Source organism: Somniosus microcephalus, chromosome 8, assembly GCF_052327205.1.
Source record: "Somniosus microcephalus isolate GS21.2 chromosome 8, FLI_Smic_1.0, whole genome shotgun sequence".
In the NCBI taxonomy this organism is placed as follows: Eukaryota; Metazoa; Chordata; class Chondrichthyes; order Squaliformes; family Somniosidae; genus Somniosus; species Somniosus microcephalus.
The window spans coordinates 31,899,488-31,925,517 of NC_140994.1; the positions used below are offsets into that span (position 1 = coordinate 31,899,488).

Below are 26,030 nucleotides of genomic sequence, written 5' to 3' on the forward strand. Positions count from 1 at the left end.
CCCTGGTGTGGTTTAAAGACAAGAGATGATGGGGAGCTTGTGCAGGTCAATGAGGACATGGGTATGTGGGACAGGATGCATGTGACAGAGTTTTCCACAAGTTCTGGTCATGATGGTATTGGATAGGAGGCCAGAAAGGACAACATTGGAAGAGTAAAGTCTGGAAGTAATGATGACATGCATGAAGGTATCAGTGATGAAGGAGCAGAGGTGGGGTGGAGGCAAACAATGTTGAGGAGGTGAAAGCAGGTGATCTCTGTCATGGAGAGGATATGGCATTTGAAACTAAACTCGGGGTCAAACAGGACCCCAAGGTTGTGAACTTTCTGGTTGAACCCGAGACGGTGCCTCGGGATGGGGAAAGAATCAGTGGCAAGGAAGTGAGGTTTATTGTGGGGCCTGAAGACGTTGGCTTTGTTTTTCCAATGTTGAGCTGGAGGAAGTTGTGATTCATCCAAGATTGGATACTGGACAAGCAGTCTGACTAGCACAGAGGCAGGTGAGCGATCAAGGCATACATTTGGAAGCTAACCCCATGCCTATAGCTGACGTCACCAAGGACCAAGGAGATGCCTTGTGCTGGAGATGCACTAGCTACATTCAGGTTGAAAGGAATATAATTATACGAGGGTAGTCCCATGAAGCTGGATGACAGAGGAAAAATGTTGGAGGAGGATGGCAAATTCAGCCATGTAAAATGCTGCGGAGAGGCTGAGGAAGATGAGTTGGGATAAGCATCACAGTCACACGGGATATTGCTTGTGACTTTGGTTAGGGCAGTTTTGGTGCTGTGAGGAGGTCAAAAGGCAAACTGGAGGGATTCAGACAGCGAGTTATGGGAGAGACGGGAAGTAACGATGTGTGCAAGGGCCTTTGAGAGAAAAAGAATGTTGGAAATGGACTGGTATTTGGCAAAAGTAGAAGGGTCAAGGGTGGGTTTTTTGAGAAGGGGGTTTCAAAGGGTAACTTTTGTGCTCAGCCCACTTGTTAAAACAGATTGGTTCTTTCCCCAGGACGTTAGCTTTACTGTTCTGTTTGGAGTTAATAACAAAAACTGTGAAGCGCATTCCTGGCATTTCCAATAGTGTGGGAGGAATAAAGGGTTGTATGTTTTGTCTAACAGATAGCATATTTTGTCTGATAGAGACAAGGTGCAAAGATATACATCAAAAAGTAGTGTATTATGAAGAGTGTTAGGGGTCCATAAAATTTTGATGATAATTGCAATATTCAAAATCTTCAGCTTTTACCATATATAAAGTGGATGTGTATCGAATATGAAATAGAAAAAAGAGTTAATTCTGCAGTTTTGATTAAAAGTTGTAATTCATATCGTTTTCCTTTATAAAAAAAAAAGTCCTCTCTTGTCAGGTTCCCTGCACCATGCATCATTCCCTGGCTGACAGAATAGGCAGAAGGTCAGCTCCTTGGGCTCTGTCATTACAGTTCTGTAACTACCCACCAAATGCACCGTAAGTCTTCCTCCTGCCTTCCTTCCTGCAGAGAAACACTTTGGCCCGTAATTTGCGGTCAGCAGCAAAGCAAAGGTGCTCGCCATAGGCCCCGAAGAAAGCTGCCCACAGAGATCTCGCAATCTCTGTGGCGAGAGGTTGGCCTTTTTGGCCGTTCAATTGATTTCAGCGCTCTGTAGTGGGAATCCTTAGTGCGATGCTGATGTGACATCAACAAGCTGTCTAAGCAGCCAATCACATTGCAGAATTCTCACAGACAGGAAACGAGAAGCTGCTTTTATCCAGACTTATTAAAAATGTTACAGAAAGCGAAATAAAGATTGGGACTCGCACATGGAGATAAGGTAGAAGCTCAAATATCATGAACAAATTTAATTTGACACTCCACAAATATAAAAATTAGTTTATCAGGTCAGTACGCTTGTTTACTGGTCAATAAGCTGTTAAAACCCCAGTTACTCCTATTCAAAAAGCACTTAACATTTAATGGGATATTTAACAGTGATATTACCATGGAAAAGCCCAAGTTTTCCTCAGTTTGACTGATTGCAGGCTATGGGGGCAGGGTCCACAGCAGAGCCAATGTTGGCACACTAAATCCTAAAGTTGCAGTCAGTTTCAGAGGGGTAATAACGGCGACCGCTGTTCACAGAATCACAGAAACCCCACAGTGCAGATAGAGGCCATTCGGCCCATCGAGCCTGCACCGACACATATCCCACCCGATCCCCGTAACCCCTACACCAACACATATCCCACTCTATCCCCGTAACCCCATGTATTTAATCCCCCTAACACTAAGGGTCAATTTATCATAGCCAATCAACCTGTTAGTTCGCCGTTATTACCCACCGCAAATTCCAGGCCAGTGACTCCACATGGTGCTTCCACCTAACAGGTTAGATGTGCTCTGTAATTTATCATGTGTGGGACTGATTTTTCATACATTGAGTTCATGGTACAAAATATCTGTGGGCCCATGTTCTATCTGACTGTGCTGCTATCAGACAAAACAAAATGTGAAGGACAAATTTAGGAAAGTGTACATACCTTGATTATCAATGCTGCAGATTTTTGTTCTGAGTTCAGGAATCTTATTGAAGAGGTCCTGGGGATTTGAATATGTGACAGTATGCTGTGAACTTCCTGTAATTCCATCCAGTTCAGACTGAAGACTCTGACTGCCAATTGCAAGAAGGAAGATCTCGCGCTCTCTGGCATACTTGGCTGATTCAGTAACTGAATCTTCTGCTTTTGAGTCGGTTAGCAGAACTAAAACATGGGGACGGTCTTCTTGAACATGTGTAGACGTCGATCGAGTTTTAAATCCAAACTGGGTGAGGTAACGCAGAGCTTTGCCAGTCTTTGTGCTGCCCCCTTTAAAACGCATCGAGTCGATCTTTTTAACAATTTCCGATACATTCCTGTGCTGTCCCATTGACAACTCCATTTGGACACCATCACTGAACTGCGCCACTCCAACACTGACCCGACTATCTGCAGTCACCACGGCCTGGAGAAACCTTTTCACAAATGCTTTGTACTGAAGAAATTCTTCAAGGGTCGTTTTGGAAGAGCCATCAATTAGCAGCAAAAGATCCACACTGCAGTCAAGGCCTTGTGGTGGAGCTGTTAAATTTAAAAAAATATATATTCTAAATACAATTACATAGAAGAAGAACCATTTGTGGCAAAGCTTTAATTCATTCTATGAACACCATTGATACTTTCTGTACATTCACGAAGGAAATTTTTCAAGCTAGTGAAACTATGAACAATGTCATACTCAGGTGAACTATCCATCAACAAATAGTCAACATCAGCAGTACACTGGAACAACCACAAATAGAATACTGTATTACATAACACGCTTATAATATAAAAGCACAATTGTTACAATAGTGTATGTGTACAGACTTTATTTATACAGCTCCTGTTAAGGTCGATCTTCATTTTAATCCTTTTAAAACTAGGTTTTCTAACGTTTTCCTGGACGTTTCATCACAGTTAGATGTAGGATTATGAAAGAATTCATTCGGACACCCACATCCAACTTGAAGGGGCTCAGTGTCAGATTATTGACTGTCCTGCAGTCTTATCCATTGCTGCAGTTTCACTTTATAATATTTAGCCTGAGAAATAATGCAGACTTTTTGAGAACAGAAATGTGTATTTTTAGTTTTAAAAAAATCAGTAAATAAAAGATTGATAGCAGAAAAGGCTATCATTATAAACTTGGGGGGGAAAATTCGGTGCTAATGGGGTGCAAAGCAATTAGCGCCTGGGTGTGGTGCCGCCAACGCCTCCTGCGAAATTCAGCGGGAGGTTAGCGGCGGTGGTAACCGTTAGCGCCCCGCGGCATTGCGCCTCCGGCGATGACATCATTGCCGTGAGCAGTGCCCCGCTCGTGCCCCTGCTGTGATCTTCGGTAGCACCCCCTGACTTACCGCCAGATGTTATGTCCGACAGGGTCAGGGGGGCGTACCTGCGGCCGGGGCGGCGCAAATTAATGGGGAGGTGCCGGGCGGCCATTTTTGTTGCTGGCCGCCTGCCAGCACCTGCACTCCGATCCCTGGTGGCCCAGCTGGGCCCTGGGTCGCCCCTCCCCTTTGATATTCACTCGCTGCACCCCAAGAGGGAGGCAGGCAGGACACTTCCAGTAGCGCCCCGCCTCCCTCTTGGGGCGCTACTGGTGAATTTCGGCCGTGGGGGTGCTAATTTTTTCGGGGTGCTAAAAGTAGCGCCCTAGCAAAGTTAGCGCCCCAAAGGGGGTGCGACCCAATTTTTCCCCCTTGTACTTTAAAAAAAACGATTCCTTCCCTCACAGGGTTAATGTGATTGTTTTCTAACTGGCACTGCTCCTGTGACTCTGCTAATATAATGGTATCAGACCACACATTGTTTAGCATTCAGCTGGCAGACATACAGGCAGAGTACAGTTAGATACCAATAGATAAGCAGTTAAGATAAGCAGATGGTGGTTTATCAGATGTACGCGATAAGTCAGTATTCTTATGATCAGTAGGTACAGATGAATGCTGATAAAACATTGAACTTGTTTGCCAAGAAATGCTGCAGTCGGATAAAGATCATACCTGGCTAAGGGTTTCTCTAAACCATATAGAAAACAAGTTGGTCTAGTGGCAGTCAATAGTATATGGCCTGTTACTAAACTGATGATACAATAGGGTTAGTTTCCTGCCATCATCCACTGGCAGTGCATGTTGGAAATTCAGGCATGAGCAGCACAACATTCATTTAAATGGAAATCAGAAAGTGACCTCTCATACACATTTCCTATTGATATCATATTAGACCACTGCGCTAATCTGGTGATAATCTAATGACCAGTTCTTCTCTGCGTTAACTATGGTTGCTGATGCAGCGGCTTTTAAGTAGGATACCATTAATAATAATGAGCTGTGACGCTGCTCCTAATGGATCTGAAGCTTGAACATAATTTTGTATTTTATGTGATAATTTACTGAATTTCATATTACTTCTGGGATTACCGTTGTTACCAGTCAATTACAGACACACATTGATTGCCGGGGCATTGCAGCAATAAAGCCTTTACAAGCCAGGCCCCCATTCCCTGACTGAGAGGGCAGGTAACTGTCCTCCTCTTAAGCTGGTGTCAATGCTGCTCTAAAGCTGGTTGCTAGGACTATGGACTGCATGCTAGAATGATCCACCCACCAATTCTCATGTCCTCCTTGCAGGAAGTACCTGGTAACCACTCAGTGGGGATAATATTTATCTTCACTGCTTGGCCAGTAAACTGGTGAAGCGAATCACCTACCCCATTATAGAATCCGCCCGATTTTCATCCCATTGAAATCAATGGAACAGCAGGTAATGTGTGATGTAAACAAACTGGCTGTTTTATAGCATCCAACATGGCATGCAACTTCCCAGGATCTTTTCAATATTGCTATTGAGAGAGTGGTTAGCAAAGCATATGGGATCTTGGGCTTCATAAATAGAGGTATTTAGTACAAAAGTTGAGAAGTTATGCTGAATCTTTATAAAGCACTGGTTAGGCCACAACTGGAGTATTGCGTCCAGTTCTGGTCACCACACTTTAGGAAGGATGTGAGGCCCTTGAGAGGGTGCAGAGGAGATTTACCAGAATGGTTCCAGGGATGGGGGATCTTAGTTACAAGGACAGGTTGGAGAAGCTGGATTTGTTTTCACTAGAGCAAAGGAGGTTCAGAGGTGATTTGATAGAGGTGTACAAGATTATGACGGGTTTGGATAGGCTAGATGCGGAAAGGCTGTTCCCACTAGTTGATCGTACAAGGACTAGGGAACACAGATTTAAGATTTTGGGCAAGAGATACAGGGGGGATGTGAGGAAAAACTTTTTTACGCAGCGTGTGGTAACGACATGGAACTCGCTGCCGACGAAAGTGGTGGAAGCGGAGACACTCAGGGGGAGAAATTCAGTTGGCTGCACCACCCGTTAGCGCCTTAAGAGGGCGCTAAGTGGGTTGCAAGCCACTGCCTACGCCTCCCACTAAATTCCGCGGGACACTAGTGGTGGTGCTAGCCGTTAGCGCTGCGCCGCTACCGATGACATCATCGGTGTGCGCAGCGCCCCGCTCACGCCCTGGCCGTGATATTTGGAAGCGCCCCCTGATTTACCGCCGGACGCTATGTGCGACCGGTTCAGTGGGGCCTACCTGCGGCGGGGGAGGCACAAATTAAAGGAGAGGTGCGGGGCGGCCATTTTTGTTGTTGGCCGCCTGCCAGCACCTGCCTGCGCTCCCATCCCTGGCCTCCTGAACACCGGGCTCTTTTGCCGGCACTCGCGATCCTCGGGGGCCCAGCTGGGCCCCAGATTGCGCTGCACAAGGCCCCTCCCCTTTAAGAAGGGGAGGAAGGCCTGCAATACCGCAGCGCGACGTGCCGCAGCGTGTGGCACGATATTCAGTCGCAGCGCCCCAAGAGGGATGCGGGGCGCCTCCAGTAGCGCCGCGCTTCCCTTTGGGGCGCTACCACTGAATTTCCGGCGGGCGGCCACGAATGCTTCCGGGGCGCTACTTTTAGCGCCCTGGCAAGGCTGGCGCCCCAAACGGGGCTATAGTCAATTTCTCCCCCTCAATGTTTTCAAGGGGAGACTGGATAGGCACTTGAGGGAAATAAACTTGCTGGGTTACGGGGATAGAGCAGGTGAATGGGACTGATTGGATTGCTCTACAGAGAGATGGCACGGACTCGATGGGCCGAATGGCCTGCTTCTGTGCCGTTATGACTCTATCATATCTTTGATGCATTTAAACTGTTCCATCTGTATCTATGTAAAAAGGTTATCCAAATGTACTATGATACTAAAACACAGCCACAGGTTTACAACCTGCTGCCATGTTATGTCGTGCCACCGCTGTTGGTAACTTCCATGGTATGGCATGCCCCTTTAAAGACAAGAATAATTGGGGAAAATGTAATACTTCCATCATGATTTGAAATTCCAATAATATTTCATACATCAGAAATTCTACAGAGCTCTAATTTTTCCAGATGAATACAAGTATAGCAATTCCAATGTGCTATTCTCAGTGAGTCTTGGTATTCAAGTCTTGTTCAAAGTACAATCCTCCTTAGGACAAATTAGATGTGCAGTTATCAGCACTCAGGTGTTTGTTCAAACAACGATGGATCAACTGAGGGTTTATGTCGAACTGACTATTTCAAACAAAACTTGCAAGGTACCAATTCAATTGATCCAGATTTGTATGCAGCATCCAGTAGCAACAGTGTTGACAAATAGACTGAATGAAGCACAGATTTAAGAAACTGGTGCAGCAAGAGAACAGCATAAATATATCTATGTACACATTGTGATAATATCAAAATGAATGTAAAACCGATTTACCACAAGTAAAATCTCCTCCAAATGCTACAGGGCAGACACAGTGGTACTTTTCAAAGTCTTCTGAGATACATGTGCCTCCATAGTGACAGGGCTGTGAATCACAGGGATCTATTAAGGGTTTTAAATGAACATTGTTAAGATTTTCACTGTTAACAATAAAGTGATCTCTTTGAATAGAAAACAATGGAAATAGTTGTTAAATATCCATAACTACTAATTGTACAAGCCCACTATATCACAGAATCACAGAAACCCCACAGTGCAGATAGAGGCCATTTCGGCCCATCGAGCCTGCACCGACACATATCCCACCCGATCCCCGTAACCCCAACACATATCCCACCCTATCCCTGTAACCCCACCTATTTAATCCCCCTAACACTAAGGGTCAATTTATCATAGCCAATCAACCTAACCCGCACATCTTTGGACTGTGGGAGGAAACCGGAGCACCCGGAGAAAACCCACGCAAACACGGGGAGAATGTGCAAACTCCACACAGTCGCCCAAGGCCGGATTCGAACCCGGGTCTCTGGCGCTGTGAGGCAACAGTGCTAACCACTATGCCACCGTGCTGCACTATAAATAAAAGACATCTCAGAAAATCTATCTATTGATCTATAATATAATAAAAAAAAGGTAATGTGTATTTCTTGTCAGTCACATCACACTTTGTGTCACACCTTGTGTCACACTTAATTACAGGCAATTTTTTTGCAAATAATTGACTCATTCCAATTTCTTGCAACAATCGTTAAGAAAATAAATCCATTCATGGAATGTACAGAGACATGCTCCCACCAACAGAAAATACCTTATCAGCACATGAGTCAGAATGTCTGTAGCCTATAACATTAAAAATATTCTTCGCAATCTCACTTAGAAAAAGAAAGCTAGACATTTTGTCCTGATTCCAATCTGCAGCCTGAAGAGCAACTAAACACTGAATGACCTCACGCTGTACCGTTCACTCGTCAAACAATTAACTTTGATTGACCTGATGCTCTTCTTTACTTAAAAGCAATTAGACTTTGTGGGGGGGGGGGAAATTCGGGAAAATTTGCACCTCCCATTAGGGCGCTAATGGAGTGCAAAGCAACTAGCACCCGGGCACGGTGATTTTTGCGCCGCTCGTGAAATTGACTAGACATTTTGCGGCGGCGCTAAACACTAACGCCACTATCTCCTGCGCCTACAGGTCGTGACGTCAGTCGAGCGTGCAATGCCCCGGTAGCCCCCCGGACCGGATAATGAGTGGCGTCCCCTGCCTTACTGCCTGCTAGCAACGACAGGTTGAGGGGAATGTTTTGCAGTTGGGAAGGGACTGGGGGAGCGCTATTTAAAAGGCGACTGCTTCCTGCCTTTTTTTGTCGGTGACATTTTTGCACCACGTATTCTGAGAGAGAGAGAGAGAGAGAGAGAGAGAGAGACACTTCTGGAGAGATTCAATGCTGTGTGAAGGAGTTTTGGGTACTGAGCAGCACTTTGCAGGTTCATTTTGATTTGACCTTCCTTGCATCGATTTAGAAGAGACTATGGGGGCTGCATTCTGAGCTCTTTCCCTGGGCCTCTCTATTGTTCTTTCCAGCAGAATTGATGTACAGGTCTCTCCAGGCTGAGATTCAAGCCTGCAATGAGCAGGGTGTGGATGGAGAGCAAGGTGGACCCTCCCCTTTAAGAACTGGCCGGCGCCAGTGTGTCTGTGTTCCATTGCTGACTGACATCATATGAGCTTCGCCAGCGCTCTGAGATAGCGCCTCACTCCTTGCCATTAGTGCCTTAAGAGAGGTGTGTAGCGCCTGATTTAGCGCTCCAATCACCTCCAGGGGCGGTAGAAGCCAAGTTTGCAGTCGGAGGCGATAATTAGCGCCAGGCGCTAAACTTTGCGCCCGGCCGATAATTGCACCTCAAACGGGGCAATGCCGAATTTCTCCCCCTATGACTTTAAAAGGATACAGATGCAATTCAGGGGCGGAATAATAATTGTACATTACATGGTATAACATTGCTGTCCTTATAAAATAATAAATTATTCAACTTACCATGTGCAATGCCAAAAGATTTGCTGGCATAGATAAGGATCATTAATTCCAATTTAAGAACCTAAGATTTTGGGGACTTTTTTCCCCCCAAGTTTTATTTTAAGATTGTGCTTATTTAGACCTTGTGGTTTTAAAAGGCCAAACCAGTTGCACACTGATGCACTTTAAGACAGAATAATACTCTTATCCTTATAAAACAGCTGACTATCAGCAATGCTCTAGGAGATACAATAGTACTTAATAAAAAGCTTTTACCACAATCTTCTTTTTTTAATCACATTTAAATTAATTAAAGAGAAACTGCTTCAACATAAACAACAAAATTGGCCATAAGACCAGGATAGCGTGTGGGAATGTTTATTTAAGCAATGCATACCTGGGCAAGTTGTCCTGTAGCATCGAGCAAGATGTGTCTTATAAACTCGTTTCCAACTGCAAAGAAATATAATTTCTGTGAGCAATTATCAAGTTATTTTCATGCACAGAATGTAAAATATTATAGAATATCCAAAGTTTAGTACCCTCTTTATATTATGAAATCACACCCAATGAAGTATAACTTAGTTCCTTCACTTGATTCTTTACTAAATCCATTTATGTTGTGGATTTTGCAAAAAACATTGTTTTTGATTATGTTGTTCATGGGGGGAATGTGTTCACTGACCTACATTGACTCGTGGTTAAGCAACACCTCGACTTCAAAATTCTCATCCTTGTTTTCAAATCCCTCCATGGCCTCACTCCTCCCTATCTCTGTAATCTCCTCCAGCCCCACAACTCCCCTCCCCCCTCAGCCCCACAACCCCCCAGCCCCATAACCAACCCCACCCCCCCACCACCACCACCACCCAGAGATATCTGCGCTCCTTTAATTCTGCCCTCTTGAGCATCCCTGATTATAATCGCTCAATCATTGGTGGCCATGCCTTGTGTTGCCAAGGCCCTAAGCGCTAGAATTCCCTGCCTAAACCTCTCCGCCTCTCTTTCCTCCTTTAAGACACTCCTTAAAACCTACCTCTTTGACCAAGCTTTTGGTCATCTGCCCTAATTTCTCCTTATATGGATCAGTGTCAAAAAAATTTGTCTTATAATACTCCTGTGAAGTGCCTTGGGGCTTTTTACTACATTAAAGGGACTATATAAATACAAGAAGTTGTTGTTATTGAATGTAGTGTTGTTCGGCTGAATGAATTAAGATGGGCCAAATGGTCTTCCTCCTCCATAAGTATCTGGTGATCTTTTGAATTTTTTTTATAAGCCTTCGGTGTAATGTCTTTCGAAAATGCATATACAATACATCTACTGTATTCTCTTTATCTATACAATATGTCACATATTCAAAAAAACTCTGTTATATTGTCAAACAGAACTTGCTTTTAACAAGTCATTGGTGGCTGTCATAATTATCCCATGCGCCTCTAATTACTCACTAATTTGACCTTGAATTATGGATTCTAAGGGCTAGGTTTTGTGAATGGAGGTGAGTTGGAGGCGGGACAGCTGCTTGTCGTGTCAATGTCCCGCCTCCATCCTCGCCTGACCAACCAGAGGGATTTTCCCCTGACTGACCTTGTTAAGCCCACCCTGCGGGCTCAGCAGGCCAATTAGGGAGGAAGTCACTGACAGAGCACGTCAACGTCAGACGTGCTATCTGTCAAGACTTCTTGGAAGAAGAAACGTCAGCGTTTGACAGCTCTGTGAAGCTGTCAAACACTGACATTTGTAATGTATGTACCTTTAAGAGGGAGAACTACTTTTTACAGCTCATGTATACTGTAGTACCGGCAGTGACCACACCTGTATATAACGTTGAGTAGTAATCTGTACAGTTCAGTTGCAGTTTGAACCACGTTGAGTAAACACCTGTTGTACCGTTCTCTGCAGGCCTTTTCTTATTATTACACGGATGTAACAACATTCTCTTTAGTTTGATGAGCCTGTGTGTTCAGGACTCATCAAATGTTTCAAATTTGCAAATTTCACATGGCTGTTGGTTCGGAGGTTCCAACAGCCAGTCTGTGAAATTGACAAGGAGGATGTCGGCTCTCCCGATCCACCACGGCTGAAGGCTGTAGGAAGAAAACAAGGTAAGTAAACACTTTCTAAAACTTAACACTCACCTTGCATACTTACCACTCCACACTTGCACCCATCACTCACCTCTACATCTTACTTCCAGGTGCCTCTGACCGCCGCAGACCTCCTCCACGTCTCCTCCAACCCGGCGGGGTTCTCCGAGGTCGGGAAGCCTTCACCTGTGAAGGTAAAATGGCACTAATCCTTTTTTCTGCCTGTTAACTACCTGTTAACAGGCAGTTAAAAGGATTAAATGCCTTTCTCGCCCCCAGGAGACGGGACCCGAAGCTGCACATCTTCCCGCCTCCTGGCAAAAGGGCACGGAGGCGGAATGGGGACGGCTTTGCCATCCGCCCCCTCTCACACAGTTCAGGCTTGACATGACAGTCAGTCTCCACTGGGCCACTGGATAGAGAACTGGTTGGCAGACAGAAAGCAAAGAGTTGGAATAAACGGCTCTTTTTCCGAGTGGCAGGCAGTGACTAGTGGGGTACCGCAGGGATCGGTCCTTGGACCCCAGCTATTCACAATATATATAAATGATCTGGACGAGGGAACTAGATGTAATATCTCCAAGTTTGCAGATGACACAAAGCTGGGTGGGCGTGTGTGCTGTGAGGAGGATACCGAGAAACTCCAGTATGATTTGGACAGGTTGGGTGATTGGGCAGAAGCATGGCAGATACAATATAACGTGAATAAATGCAAGGTTATCCACTTTGGTGTCAAAAACAGGAAGTCAGATTATTAGCCGAATGGCAATAGATTGGGAGAAGGGGAAGTGCAATGAGACCTGGGCGTCCTTGTGCACCAGTCGCTGAAAGTAAGCATGCAGGTGCAGCAGGCGGTTAAGAAGGGAAATGGTATGTTGGCCTTTGTAGCGAGAGGGTTTGAGTACAGGAACAAGGATGTCTTGCTGCAGTTGTACAGGGCCTTGGTGAGACCACATCTTGAGTATTGTGTGCAGTTTTGGTCGCCTTATCTGAGGAAGGATGTTCTTGCCATGGAGGGAGTGCAGCGAAGATTCACCAGGCTGATACCTGGGATGGCAGGAATGACGTATGAGGAGAGATTGAGTCGATTGGGCTTGTACTCGCTGGAGTTTAGAAGAATGAGAGGGGATCTCATCGAAACTTATAAAATTATAACAGGACTAGACAGACTAGATGCTGGAAAGATGTTCCCGATGGTCGGGGAGTCCAGAACCAGGGGTCACAGTCTAAGGATAAGGGGTAAGCCATTTAGGACAGAGATGAGGAGGAATTTCTTCACCCAGAGAGTGGTGAACCTGTGGAATTCTCTACCAAAGAAGGCAGTAGAGGCCAATTCATTAAATATATTCAAGAAGGAGTTGGATATATTTCTTAAGGCTAAAGGGATCAAGGGATATGGAGAGAAGGCAGGAACAGGGTACTGAATTTGGATGATCAGCCATGATCTCATTGAATGGCGGAGCAGGCTCGAGGGGCCGAATGGCCTACTCCTGCTCCTATCTTCTATGTTTCTATGTAAGCAGGATCAATCTCAGTCTTTAGGTGACACTGCATGTTTCAGTGCTTTACAGCTCTTATTTTCTTGTCATTGTATAGTTACAGGACAACAGTTGCTAACCTGTAATAAGGACACAGCGTTGAGAAAGGTCCACCATATCCACTTGATCCCTTCCAACACATGAAGTTTCCTTTAAATTCCTTCACTGTTTCTAGTGATTTGCGATGACAGAAGTGGGACTCAAGTTTACAAGCTGAAAGGAACCATATTGCAAAGTTTTAATTGTACTTCTGCAAATATCTGATGATTAGTTATTAAAATGAAAACATTTTCTTACAAGGAATTGCAAACTTGAAAAAAAATTGGGGAACACTTTGACATGAATCAGTCATTCATGAAAGAAAGACTTATGAAATAATACTGAGTGGCCTGCGGGTGGCGCTGTCCGGGGAGAGTATAAATACTCGGGCATGGGCCCAGCTTGCGCAGGACATTCTTAACAGGAACTAGTGAAGGACACAACTAGACCTCCATGTTGTAAAACAGTTGATTAAAGCTTTGTTTAACGCTTAGACCAAGTGCCTAGTAGTTTTCTTATGTCACACTTCCAACTGAAAACACTCCCCCAGACTTTCCTTCCCCTTTACTAAATCCAACTATCATCTAATCAAATGTCATAGTTGGTGTGAGGTCTTTTTTTCCCCAGGTAGCAACAGGAATCAAAGAGCGAGTTAGACTTGAATTTGTATTAGGAAAGTACTTCATCTGAAGTGAGCACCTGATATCAGTCTGAAGCTGATGGTGGACAGGCTTAAAATATATCGGAAACAACAACAGAAGACGCTGGAAAAGCTCAGCAGGCCAGGCAACATCCGTGGAGAGAGAAATAGAGTCAACGTTTCAGGTCGATGACCCTTCATCAGAACTGAGAAAAAAGGCAGGAAATGAAACAGATTAAAAGGCCAGTTTGGGGGCTGGGAAATGGGGGAGGCGATGAAAGAACAAAAGGGAAGTGAAGAGACATTAAGAGGTATTCAAGACGAGACGAGATGGTAATAGGACAAGTAAAGAGACAAAAGATGGCTCTAGATGAAGTGTGAAATGCGCTGGCAGAATGAGAGACAGCTGCCATGTGGGAGAGAAAAAAAGGGAAAAGGCACAAACCAAAGGTGTGTATAAAAAATATATAGAAATGTAAAAGGGGCCAAGGTTATGATCTGAAATTGTTGAACTCGATATTGAGTCCGGAAGGCTGTAATGTGCCTAATCGGAAGATGAGCTGCTGTTCCTCGAGCTTACGCTGAGCTTCCATGGAACAATGCAAGAGCCCGAGGACGGTGAAGTCTGAGTGGGAATGGGACAGTGAATTAAAATGACAGGCGATAAAATATATCGGGGCTGATTTTCAATTATAGTGTACAACGGGCAGAGTGATCACACCGCCTGCCCAATGGCAAGACACCCAAAACATTTTCATGGTCAGACCTCAATGGAATTTGTTCAGTGCTCGATGGGGACTGATAGCCAGATAGGGAAATCCGACAGCTGCTCAGTAGAATCGATCCTCAAATTAAGGGTATGTGGGGGATGAGGTGGGGGAGACAATCCTGGGGAGGAGCAACTGCACAGCCGGCAGTGAGTGGGAAGACTTTGGTTGGGATAAGGAGGAGCAACAAGGTGTTTGCCCCATTTTCGGAGCTCCACCCACTGCTACCTGAAAATTGCGCTGGGGTCCTACAAACAGTGTAGGGCCCCAGCTTAAATAAAGCCTGTTTTGGGCAGAAAAAAACTGGCTGCCCATATTAAGGCCGATCCAAGAGTCGGATGGGCCTCAGGCAGCCAGTGGGCAGTAGGATTTTTTTTTTAATGTTTGCCTACTACCCCATTTTTCAGCATGAATGGGGCAATAGGCAGACCTAAATCGCCCCATAGACTTATTTTACAATTGTGTTCTACATAAAGTTGACACGCTTTCTTGTGTTATGGTATGCTTCAGAAGACATGCTAGATTAGATGGCATTTGCAGATGCATGCATTGAGGGTCTTGTACTGTTAAGACAGTTGCACACAGTCAAGCTCCTGTATTATACGAAATAAGAGAGGAAGACAAGAACCTTTGCAGATGGTTAAAGTTCTAATTGAGAAAACTGTGGACAACTTGTTTTGTTGTGCATTTATTATTCATCTTTAAAGTTCAGTACAATTTTTCAAAATGACAGTTAACACTTGATGAACTGGAATAAAGATTTAATTTTAATATGTAGTGCTTAAACAGCATTCTAAAGCTGTCAGAGCAATGGCACTCCAGGCTGCAGGTTAAGCAATGGAGCATCTATCCGTAGATTACAACATTTGCTGATTAAGAAATGTTTAAGGTTTAAATTCCCAGTCCCAGATTTTGTTCTTATGGTCAAGCAGTTTGTAGATTACCTGGCGGAATAGCAGAGCAGACGTCAGAGCTGGTCAGTGTGCTGTAGAGACCATTGACAGCATCATCAAAGTGCTCTGCAAACAGTACGTGGCTCTCTGTGGGTTCACTAGCCAGTGTGTACAGCTCCTCCCATCTGCCGGAAGAACAAGAGTTAGAGCGGAACTCAATTTACACTTGGACAGAACCACACACTCATGCTAGTTTCATTATTATTGGCTACAACAGAAATAACAACATCTACCATGTATAATTTTAACAACTTATGTACTCTATGGTATTCTGCTAGAGTATTTGACGTGTGTGTGTGTGTGTGTGTGTATGTGTCTGTGTACACACACATAATATAGATACACAGAGGCTGGGTATTCTGCGGCTAGTGACTCACCTCCTGACTCCACCATCTACAAGGCACATGTCAGGAGTGTGATGGAATACTTTCCACTTGCCTGGATGAGTGCAGCTCCAACAAAACTCAAGAACCTCAATACCAGTCCAGGACAAAGCAGCACGCTTCATTGGCATCCCATCCACCACCTTAAACATTCATTCCCTCCACCACTGACGCACCGTGGCTGCAATGTGTACCATCTACAAGATGCACTGCAGCAACTCGCCAAGGCTTCTTCGACAGCACCTCCCAAACCCGCGACCTCTTCCACCTAGAAGGACAAGGGCAGCAGGAACATTGGAACACCACTAAGTTCCCCTCCATGTCACACACCATCCTGACTTGAAAATATATTGCCATTCCTTCATCGTCGCTTGGTCAAAATCCTGGAACTCCCTCCCTAACAGCACTGTGGGAGCACCTTCACCACACGGACTGCAGCGGTTCAAGAAGGTGGCTCACCAACACCTTCTCAAGGGCAATTAGGGATGGGCAATGCCATGATATTCCCTCACAGCTCCCCAAGAGGGAGGTGGGGCGCTTTCAGTAGCGTCCCGCTTCCCTCTTGGGGCATTACCACTCATTTTTGGCCGTGGGGGCGCTAATTTTTTCAGGTAGCGCCCCGGTGAAGTTAGCGTCCCAAAGGAGGAGCGACTCAATTTTTCCCCCTAGAGCTCTAAAACGTTGTTGGCCCACATGCAGAAATTGGTACCTCAGGTAAACTGTGGAAGGATCTCAGTGACGTTATTATCCTCAGAACCCATCCTGAGTTCTAAAATGACCTCTTTGTCCATGGCACTTTAATCTCACATGCCCATGTGGCTACAGTTTCAACTGAGAAGCAGGGTGAGAAGGTGCAACATTCCTCCAAGAGTCGCCATCATGGGCTTTGTTATGCTATCTTCACAATGTTATTAGGCAGGGAGTTTTGTGTATTTAATTTATTTTCAGCACTGGCTTTTAAAAAAAAAAGTGAACACATAGGTAAAGGAAAGGATCTTGACTCCAATATCATTAAACGTCTAAAAGCAATTAATTCTCCAAATCGTAGGTTGTGTCATTCTGGGGCTCCATTAATCTTAAGAGCTAAAGTGTGAAATTTGCTGGGAAAATGATGCCCGATATTGAGGAATCCATTCTGATAGCCCACCATTCATGCTGCTCCTCACAGAACTTGAGGAAGTTCCTCACCTTGGAAACTTGACTCCAACAGCAAACACAGTTATTCCGGTTTCTTTCACTTGTGCTGCTGCTTGTAACACATTAACCTGAGATTTGCCGTCAGTAAGAATGACAAGAATTCGAGGAACGGATGAATTCCTTGCATCCAAAAAACCTTTATGAAGAACATACTTCAAAGCCAGGGCTGTCTGTGTACTTCCACCTCTGAGTTAATAAAGCAAACAGGATTAATGAAACTAGTGGTTAATAATACATGGAACATTTTAATATCCTTGTTCTACTCTGTCCTATATTTATTCTCAGGTACAGTGATGCCTAGGAAACTATTAGTGCTAATAACAAATAATTTGCTCGTTTCATTGAAACTGCAATCACAGTATAAATTTGTCAATGCTATGGGATTAACTATGAAAATTGAAGCTTATCTAGCATTAAAAATGCCTATTCTACTTCATCAGAAAATGTTCCAAACATATTTAACATGGACTTTTAAACATCCTACATGCAGTCAAGACTTCTAATCTCTCTCTGTTTGACATCAGCCACAAACCTGCTATTAATTAAATATCAGATAAATAAACAACTTTGGCAACAGACGTTTGAACAAGGGCATTGGCTCTATGCCAACTAAGTGGTGCTAATAACCTTGTGTTCCTCAGAGGAAAGGCACCCCAGGTTTGCTTTGTAAAAGAAAAATTATCTCCAGCAGTTCACTCACAAATACACAAACCCCATTCACACATTAAACTATGAATTCACCTTTTTTGGTAAATTTGTGTTCAGTAATGTGTATCCATTTAAACAGTGTATGTTCCACATCTACTGTGGAATGAAAACTCTCAATTCCTGATGCTTTAAAGAGAGCTGCAAAGTGATTAGATAGCAGTGTAGGGTAATACCCGTTTCCTTCCCTCCTCCTCTTCTTCCCATAGGAAAAGCCATAGGCCCCAAATTTCCTCGGCACCTGAGGCACATTTCTGGTGAAGAATTGGCCAGGAGTACAGCCTGGAGGTAGCAAACCCAGGCTGGAAAACGGCTCTCTACCCGGAAGACCTGTCACAGACCTTCTCTTTTATTCTTTCCTCCGCTCCTCCCTTTCCCTGCCCCCGTACTTGCTTAAAACCTATTACAGGTACACTATCCCTTATCCGAAAGCCTTGGGACCAGCTGAGTTTCGGTTTTCGGAATTTTTCGGATTTCAGAAGGTATTATTATAAGACTGGGAAATTTGTATTTAATATAAATTTTAAAAGTTCAGGCTACCTCTTGCGACTGTTCCGTGTCTCATTCCCCTTCCTGCTTCTCTGGAAAGCCGGATATCGGTTGACTCCTACTAAGCTGGCCCGCAAATCAGGTCGGGGGTCGGGTCGGGTGGGGGGGGAGAAAAGAATATTGGACGGGCCGCGGTTCAGGTCGGGTCGGGTTGGGTGGGGGGGCGGGGGGGAGAAAAGAATATCGGACGGGTCGGGTCGGGTCGGGTGGGGGGTGGGGGGAGAAAAGAATATCGGACGGGCCGTGGTTCGGGTCGGGTCGGGTCGGGTTGGGTCGGGGGGGGGGGGGGAGAAAAGAATATCGGACGGGCCGCTGTATTGTTGGGTTCACTCTCCCGGTACCTCCTTCACACTGCCCGGCTCGGCCTGCAATCTCCTACCCAGGAGGGAACTCTGTGACCCTCTGCCCTGCTCAGCGTAAGTCGTGCGCCACTCTGGTCATGTCGTGCGCACGACTTACGCTGAACGAAAAAACTTTCGGTTTTTAGAGGTTTTCGGTTTTCGGAAGTTCAGATAAAGGATAGTCTACCTGTACAACTCTAACTTTTTCCAGTTCTGATGAAAGGTCATCGACCTGAAACGTTAGCTCTGTTTCTCGCTCCACAGATGCAGCCTGACCTGCTGAGTATTTCCAGCATTTTCTATTTTTATGGTAAATAATATGGTTGGGGCTCAAAGGTTTGACTGTAGATATTAGTAATAGTCCTTAAAGATCTATCAAATAATGTACTTTGGAAAAAAAAGGTAACATACCTAAATATAATTCTTTTAAGTTGTTCCTTTACTTCTTCCTTTGTCAAGTAGGAATTCAGATAAAATTCAAACTTAGGCAGTGAACTGTACTGGATTACTCCAACTCTGACCTGCAAGGAGAAAATTGTTTAGTTCTAAAATGATTTCAGAATTAAGGGATTAGCCTTGTTACTGGCGCATATCTTTCCACATGAACTGAGCTCCAGTATGCCAAGGGGCATCGCTGGTGAAAGGTTTAATGATCAGCACTGTCGCTATTGTAAGGATTGTAACATACGCACAAATAATGAATACTGACATGCACCTATTGGAATGGGAGGGGACTGTGGCTTTCCTAAACAGGCACATAATATGCGACACTGGATGCCAAAATCTGTTTTGCTAAATTCCAAAGCATAGCCATTGAAAGGGAACTCTGTTAAAGTGACAGAAGCTCTTTTGTGGGCCTACATAGGCTGGCTATGAACATCAAACCTACGTTACAACTAGAGCATGAAGTATGTTCACTTTGCGAGGTGAGTGTCATCTCCCCAAGGTTTTAGGTCTATAGCTCCAACTCTGGGTAAGCAAAACATAGCGAAGGGATTATTCACTTTGCAAAGTGCACACTCACTTTGCAAAGTGCACCTACTTCAAGCTGAGGTCACGACCCTTTTGCTTGTGTTGATCTATACATGTGGGCTTAAGGAACAAACCACCAGAATGAGGCAACTTTATAAAGTGCATGACAATTAATGTTACACTGCTGATGGGTATGTCCTTTCAAGGGAAACGTTTTGCCCAGCACCAATTCAATTTCTTTCTAGTTTACCATATTACATTAGCAGGAGAAATTCGACAAAGGGGAACTTTTGCACACCAAAGCGATAGTTCCATTATGGGAATAGTATTACTTTTAAGCTTCCAATGCTATTTTTCAGTTGATGCAAGCTAACATTTCACATCGGTGTGAATAAAGGATGAACAGGTTTGACCCAGAGCTCTAAGAAAATTAATTTGCAAAGTTCAAACAAAAGTGAAGATTTTCATAGCACATAGAACTTACTGAATATTTCAGCAGTGATGGCTGATGACCTTCTTGACAGGTGAGGCACAGCTATATAGGCCTAACCAAGCCAGCATGTTACCATGGCAATGGGCCATTCACACGTGTGCAAAGTGTTTTATTGTTTTGTCCAGAGCTATCTTTCATTATAAAAAGAAAGCCAGGCCAAAGAAAAGAATAAGAGGGGAACCAGTAAACAGATGGGAGGAGAGGAAGGCAATAATCACTTTGGCAAAGCCAGCTCCTTTTCTTAAACTCGTTCTTCCCAATATGCACTTCGTAAACCTCCATCCCTCCCTCTAACCTCACAGACCCAGGCCTCTCTCTCCCTCTCCCACCCTCCCGGTCCTGGCTTCGAGCTGGTCTGTTCCTCAGCTGGCAGCCCTTCTCGTGGAATTCCACCAACACGATGTGGAGCTCAGCGCCACCACTCGGCTCTAACCTGCTCACCCGGGGCGTGCGTTGCTGCGGCGGCGCCACAGACTCCCCGCTCGCGCGCGCACACAACATTCTAGGTGAGGCGGTGCTCCCTCTGTACTTCAGTAAAGATGTTGTGAGGTGAAGGGGCAAAGAACTGGATGTAAAGCTATTTGCTGTTTGTGGGAGCTTGCTGTGTACAAACTGGCTGCCGCCTTTCCTGCATTACAGCAGTGACTACACTTCAAATGTAAAGTGCTTTGGGATGTCCTGAGGTCGTGAAAGGCTCTACATAAATGCAAGTTCTTTCTTTCTTTATTTATTCCTGAGGGATGCTATCACGGGTCCATTATTTACTAAGGGAATCAATGAATGATTGCATCTGTTTATAAGTCCAAGGTGGAATGGTTATGTTCTGTGAGAAAATGTATTTTACTGTATCACCTTACTGCTGCTGTTCATATGTTAGTTTTAATAAACCTTTCTCTGAAGTTTATAGCTAAAGCTATAATCTGATGGAGTATTTATTGTATCATTTTCCAAAATCTGAGTAATCACAGGAGAGATTGTGTATTTTCCAGTAAGCTAAAAATAGCAACAAAGGTTTACATTCTCCCCTAGGCAATGCTACATTGCCAAAAATTCAGTGTATAAAGTTACACCCTAGTTTCAGTGAGAAAAGTTTCACTTACAGCAGTGGCCTGTGTCCCAGAGCAATAGGAAAACATCTAGGTATAGGAATAGGCGTATTCCTAACCAAATCACTGAGGTCAACTCAGGAGAAACAATCCAACAGGTCTTTAATGAAGGATTTGACGAAGTACAGAAAACAACAAGGATCGATGCAGGAGAGCCGTGGAACAGGTCTTACCCGAACGGGGACGCCACGAGGACTAAGTAGGCAGTCCCGTGGATTGCGTCGTGACGTCATCGCGTTTTCACGCGCTTGGGGCGGTCACGTGATGTGCGACGTGACGTCATCGCGTTTGCCCGTGCTTGGGGTGGTCACGTGATGTGCGACGTGACGTCATCGTGTTTGCCCGCGCTTAGGGCGGTCACGTGCTGTGCGACGTGACGTCATCACTTTAGGTCGCGTTCTTAAAGGGGCAACGCCCCGTACCCGTTCTTAAAGGGGCAACTCTATACAAACATAGTTAAAGGGAATTATGTACAGTAAGTAAGAGACACTCGGTGGTACCGCTACATACGCCCCCCCAGAATTCGCTTTAACGGACAAAGTCAAACGGTGAGGGGGTCTGACAAGCCTGTCAGAACGACTCCTGTATTCCCGAAGTGGAAGCTGTTGAACGGCGGGCGGTCTGGCGGGTGGTTGCACTTGTTCTGGCGTGACGACGGTGGGCGGCCGACCTCGTCTCGGTGGCTGTGCGGTCTCGACGGGACGGTCAAGGTCCAGGTGTGCTGGCTTCAAACGGTCGACCGAAATGTGGTCCGGTTTACCACCGACATCCACCTTGAAGGTTTTGTCTCCTGCCTCTAACACGCGGAAAGGACCAGTGTATGGGGCCTTGAGCGGATCCCGGTGAGCATCGTGGCGGATGAACACGTAGTCGGCTTGATTCAGCTCCGCTGGAACGTGAGAGCCCTGAAACCCGTGATGTGATGTGGGAACCAGCGCGAAACATCTGGCTGCTGGGCGGCTGGCGGTCTGACGGGCGGTCGCACTTGGGCTGCCGTGACACCAATGGGTGTCCGACCTCATCGTGGCGGTTGTGCTGTTCCAACGGGGCGGTGGAGGTCTAAATGTGCTGGTCGTGAGCGGATCCTTACGTGCGTCGTGGTGAATAAAACGTATTCAACCTCGTGAAGGACCGTAGAAACGTGTGACCTCTGCAGCCCGTGGATCGAAACGGGCGCCGGTGCGAAAAATCTGGCCGTCTTTTAATGACTGGCAGACTGGGTAGATGCGGACCAATGCTCTGTTGGTGTTGTTAGGAAGTCCCCATTTGAACGAATTATTGGTGGAAACGCCAAAACGGGCGATCCAGGAGGAAATTAACATGGGTCTTGCCAGTCGGGTAACTCGCCGAGCAGGCGAGCGAACTCATCGAAAGTTGAAAACGCACTGGAGACGGTGCGTGACATAGTGCTACACGGTAACACCGAAGCGAGTTAACAGTTGCTGCGTTGATCAGTGATCAGGTATGGTCAGCAATAGTCCCGCGTGGCCGATCGCGGCCGTGGGATGCCCGTAGACCCGTACCTCGTTGGTCGCTGTGGCGGTTGCTATTTCATTCTTGGGGGAAACTGCCGGGAGGGCGGCAACGTTTCGCTTTCGCGCAGAACTGCGCGCGGTAGATTACACAACCCAGCAGGCTGACGAGCTGGGGCAGCGTCTGCGGGGGATGAGTCTTCGTGTTTCGTGAGGGATGGGTCCTCGTGGTTTGCGAGGGAAAAGTCCTCATGGTTCGCGAAGGATGGGTCCTCGTGGTTCGCAAGGGATGGGTCCTCGTGGGTCGCGAGGAGTGTGTCCTCGTGGTTCGTGAGGAGCGAGTCCTCGTGGGTTGCGAGGCGTGGTTTGCGAGGACTGAGTCCTTGTGGCATCTCCGCCGGGGCGCGCTCCGATCTTGTGGGCCCGAAAACCTGCAGCACCCACGCTTGGAGGGGTTTCATACTTGCTGTTCCGTTGGGAGATGTCGAGGAGGTGGACAATCCGAGCAGCGGTAGAGCAATCGAGTACGGAGACCGTATACAGGTACGTGGTCTGCGCCGCCTCGATGTTGCACATGGCGAACGGGGCTTCTACCAGAATAAAGCACGAGGGCGGTTGTTGCTCCCTGAATTGCGGTAGCGACAGCGAAACGGCTGGTGCTTCCATGGCGTGCTTCTTTTGTGAAAATCGTTCACAAAAATCGGAGTCCGGCTGCGCTTCTTTCGTGAAAAACGTTCACGAAACTCGGGGTCACCAATGTAGGAATAGGCGTATTCCTAACCAAATCACTGAGGTCGACTCAGGAGAAACAATCCAACAGGTCTTTAATAAAGGATTTGACGAAGTACAGAAAACAACAAGGATCGATGCAGGAGAGCCGTGGAACAGGTCTTACCCGAACGGGGACGCCATGAGGACTGAGTAGGCAGTCCCGTGGATTGCGTCGTGACGTCATCGCGTTTTCCCGCGCTTGGGACGGTCACGTGATGTGCGACGTGACGTCATCGCGTTTGCCCGCGCTTGGGGCGGTCACGTAATGTGCGACGTGACGTCATCGCATTTGCCCGCGCTTAGGGCGGTCACGTGCTGTGCGACGTGACGTCATCGCGTTAGGTCGCGTTCTTAAAGGGGCAATGCTCCGTATACGTTATTAAAGGGGCAGCGCCCCGTACATGCAAACTCTATACAAACATAGTTAAAGGGAATTATGTACAGTAAGTAAGAGACACTCGGTGGTACCGCTACATAGGTAAGGCCTAAAAGTGTAACAGAAACTCTACCCTCCAGTATTCCAAACTCATTTAGCTTTCATTTTGAACCGTCCTCACATGCTGGACTCTCCTACTTTGTCTGATAGATTATTCCAAACATTTATCAACACTTGAGTAAAGATCTTCTTTCCAAATTTCAGTTTATTTTTCACTGGGTGTTCATGTGCAGAGGGCGAAACATTAATTGCAGATATACATCTTTGTCGCTTTACTGTGATACTATTAGATAAACATAAAATATATGAGAGCCAAATGCTTTAATTTAAGAAAATACAGAAAATGCTGGAAATACATAGCAGTTCCATCACCATCTGAAAAGGGAATGTTTTGGGTGTAGCCCCTTTCACGTTGTAATAAATGTATGCAGTGATTTATCGTTCCTCAAATAACTGAATTTAAAACATGGCTTCTCCACGGAGATTATTTCCTCGGTTAATCCTGGCAGATTTACACATCATTTGGTTTTGCTTATACCATCAAATCAATTTCGGTTTAAATCTGATACAAGAAAAGTGTCAGTGGAGCCACATCTGTTATACGCGTATCTAGTTACACGCAGATTTTTTAGCATACATATTGTGATTCTGCTTATTCATCTCTGGTCATATTCGACACACTTAAAATTATTACATTAGATTAATGTTACAGGAATTAGACATCTTTTTTGAATGCTACAAAAAACTTAGTTTGGAACAGTGCACGCCTGTATTTTTCAATATATACTTGCAATATGTCCCAGAGAGTGAGGCACCTGCTGAAACACCTGCTCCTCTTCTTCAGAATTCCAAACTTAACCCTTAGAATGTAACCTTACTAAGTGCCGAATTAAACTGTGTACCACCATTATGGAAGGGTTAGAAGTTATGCATATATGATAATGTAATTCTAAAAAGCTGGCACTTTTATTTAACATTAATTTATTAAAAATGTTTGGTGTGCCAACATTATTTACAAATAATATGCAGCACATTTCCCACCTAACCTCTATATGTTTCTGTAACTTAGTTTCACCATCGGACCGTGAAGCTGCTCCCTCATTTGAATTTTCTGCTGTTGCAACAGTGCTAAAGGGGAACTGCAATGAATATCCGAAGATAGTAACAGATGGCCATAGATTAGTTACAGACATGTCTATACTGATCTTGAACAACTACAAACTCTGATCTGCCATAGATAACTTCTAGAGTTCAACCGTGTCATTCACTCCTATAAGTTGTCTCTCTGTCTTACTTTAATGGGGGTTGATCACACTACCCAATATTTGGGTAGTGATCAGGAAGGCCAATGGAATCTTGGCTTTTATTGCAAGGGGGATGGAGTATAAAAACAGGGAAGTCTTGCTGCAGTTATACAGGGTATTGGTGAGGCCACACCTGGAATACTGCGTGCAGTTTTGGTTTCCATATTTAAGAAAAGATATACTTGCTCTCGAAGCGGTTCAGAGAAGGTTCACTCGGTTGATTCCAGAGATGAGGCGGTTGACGTATAAGGAAAGGTTGAGTAGGTTGGGACTCTACTCATTGGAGTTCAGAAGAATGAGAGGCGATCTTATCGAAACATATAAGATTGTGAGGGGGCTTGATCGGGTGGACGCGGTGAGGATGTTTCCACTGATGGGTGAGATTAGAACTAGGGGGCATAATCTAAGAATAAGGGGCTGCCCTTTCAAAACTGAGATGAGGAGAAACTTCTTCACTCAAAGGGTAGTAAATCTATGGAATTTGCTACCCCTGAGACCTGTGGAAGCTGCAACATTAAATAAATTTAAAACGGAGATAGACAGTTTCCTAGCAGATAAGGGAATTAGGGGTTACGGGGAGAGGGCAGGGAAGTGGACGTGAGTCTAGATTCGGATCAGCCATGATCCTATTGAATGACGGAGCAGGCCCGAGGGGCCGTATGGCCTACTTCTGCTCCTATTTCTTATGTTCTTATCCTTCAAATAAACATAATTTAAAAAAACAGATTATCTGGTCATTATCACATTGCTGTTTGTGGGAGCTTGCTGTGCGCAAATTGCCTGCCGCGTTTCCTACATTGCAACAGTGACTACACTTCAAAAAGTACTTCATTGGCTGTAAAGCAGGTTGGGACATCCTGAGGGTGTGAAAGTTGCTATATAAATGCAAATCTTTCTTTTTAC

At 45.3% G+C, this 26,030-nt stretch overlaps 1 protein-coding gene across 1 annotated transcript in view; it reads right to left on the reverse strand.

Annotated features, from left to right (window-relative positions):
* vwa2 (von Willebrand factor A domain containing 2) overlaps positions 1-26,030 on the reverse strand; it is a 74,387-nt gene that overhangs the window by 36,288 nt on the left and 12,069 nt on the right. Inside the window, exons 4-10 of the mRNA XM_085996122.1 lie at positions 18,985-19,094; positions 16,970-17,164; positions 15,390-15,523; positions 13,080-13,212; positions 9,769-9,824; positions 7,351-7,458; positions 2,523-3,101 (exon numbers count right to left, since the gene is read on the reverse strand). Coding sequence (XP_085852248.1) covers positions 2,523-3,101; positions 7,351-7,458; positions 9,769-9,824; positions 13,080-13,212; positions 15,390-15,523; positions 16,970-17,164; positions 18,985-19,094 — 1,315 coding nt within the window. The remainder of the gene's footprint in view (positions 1-2,522; positions 3,102-7,350; positions 7,459-9,768; positions 9,825-13,079; positions 13,213-15,389; positions 15,524-16,969; positions 17,165-18,984; positions 19,095-26,030) is intronic.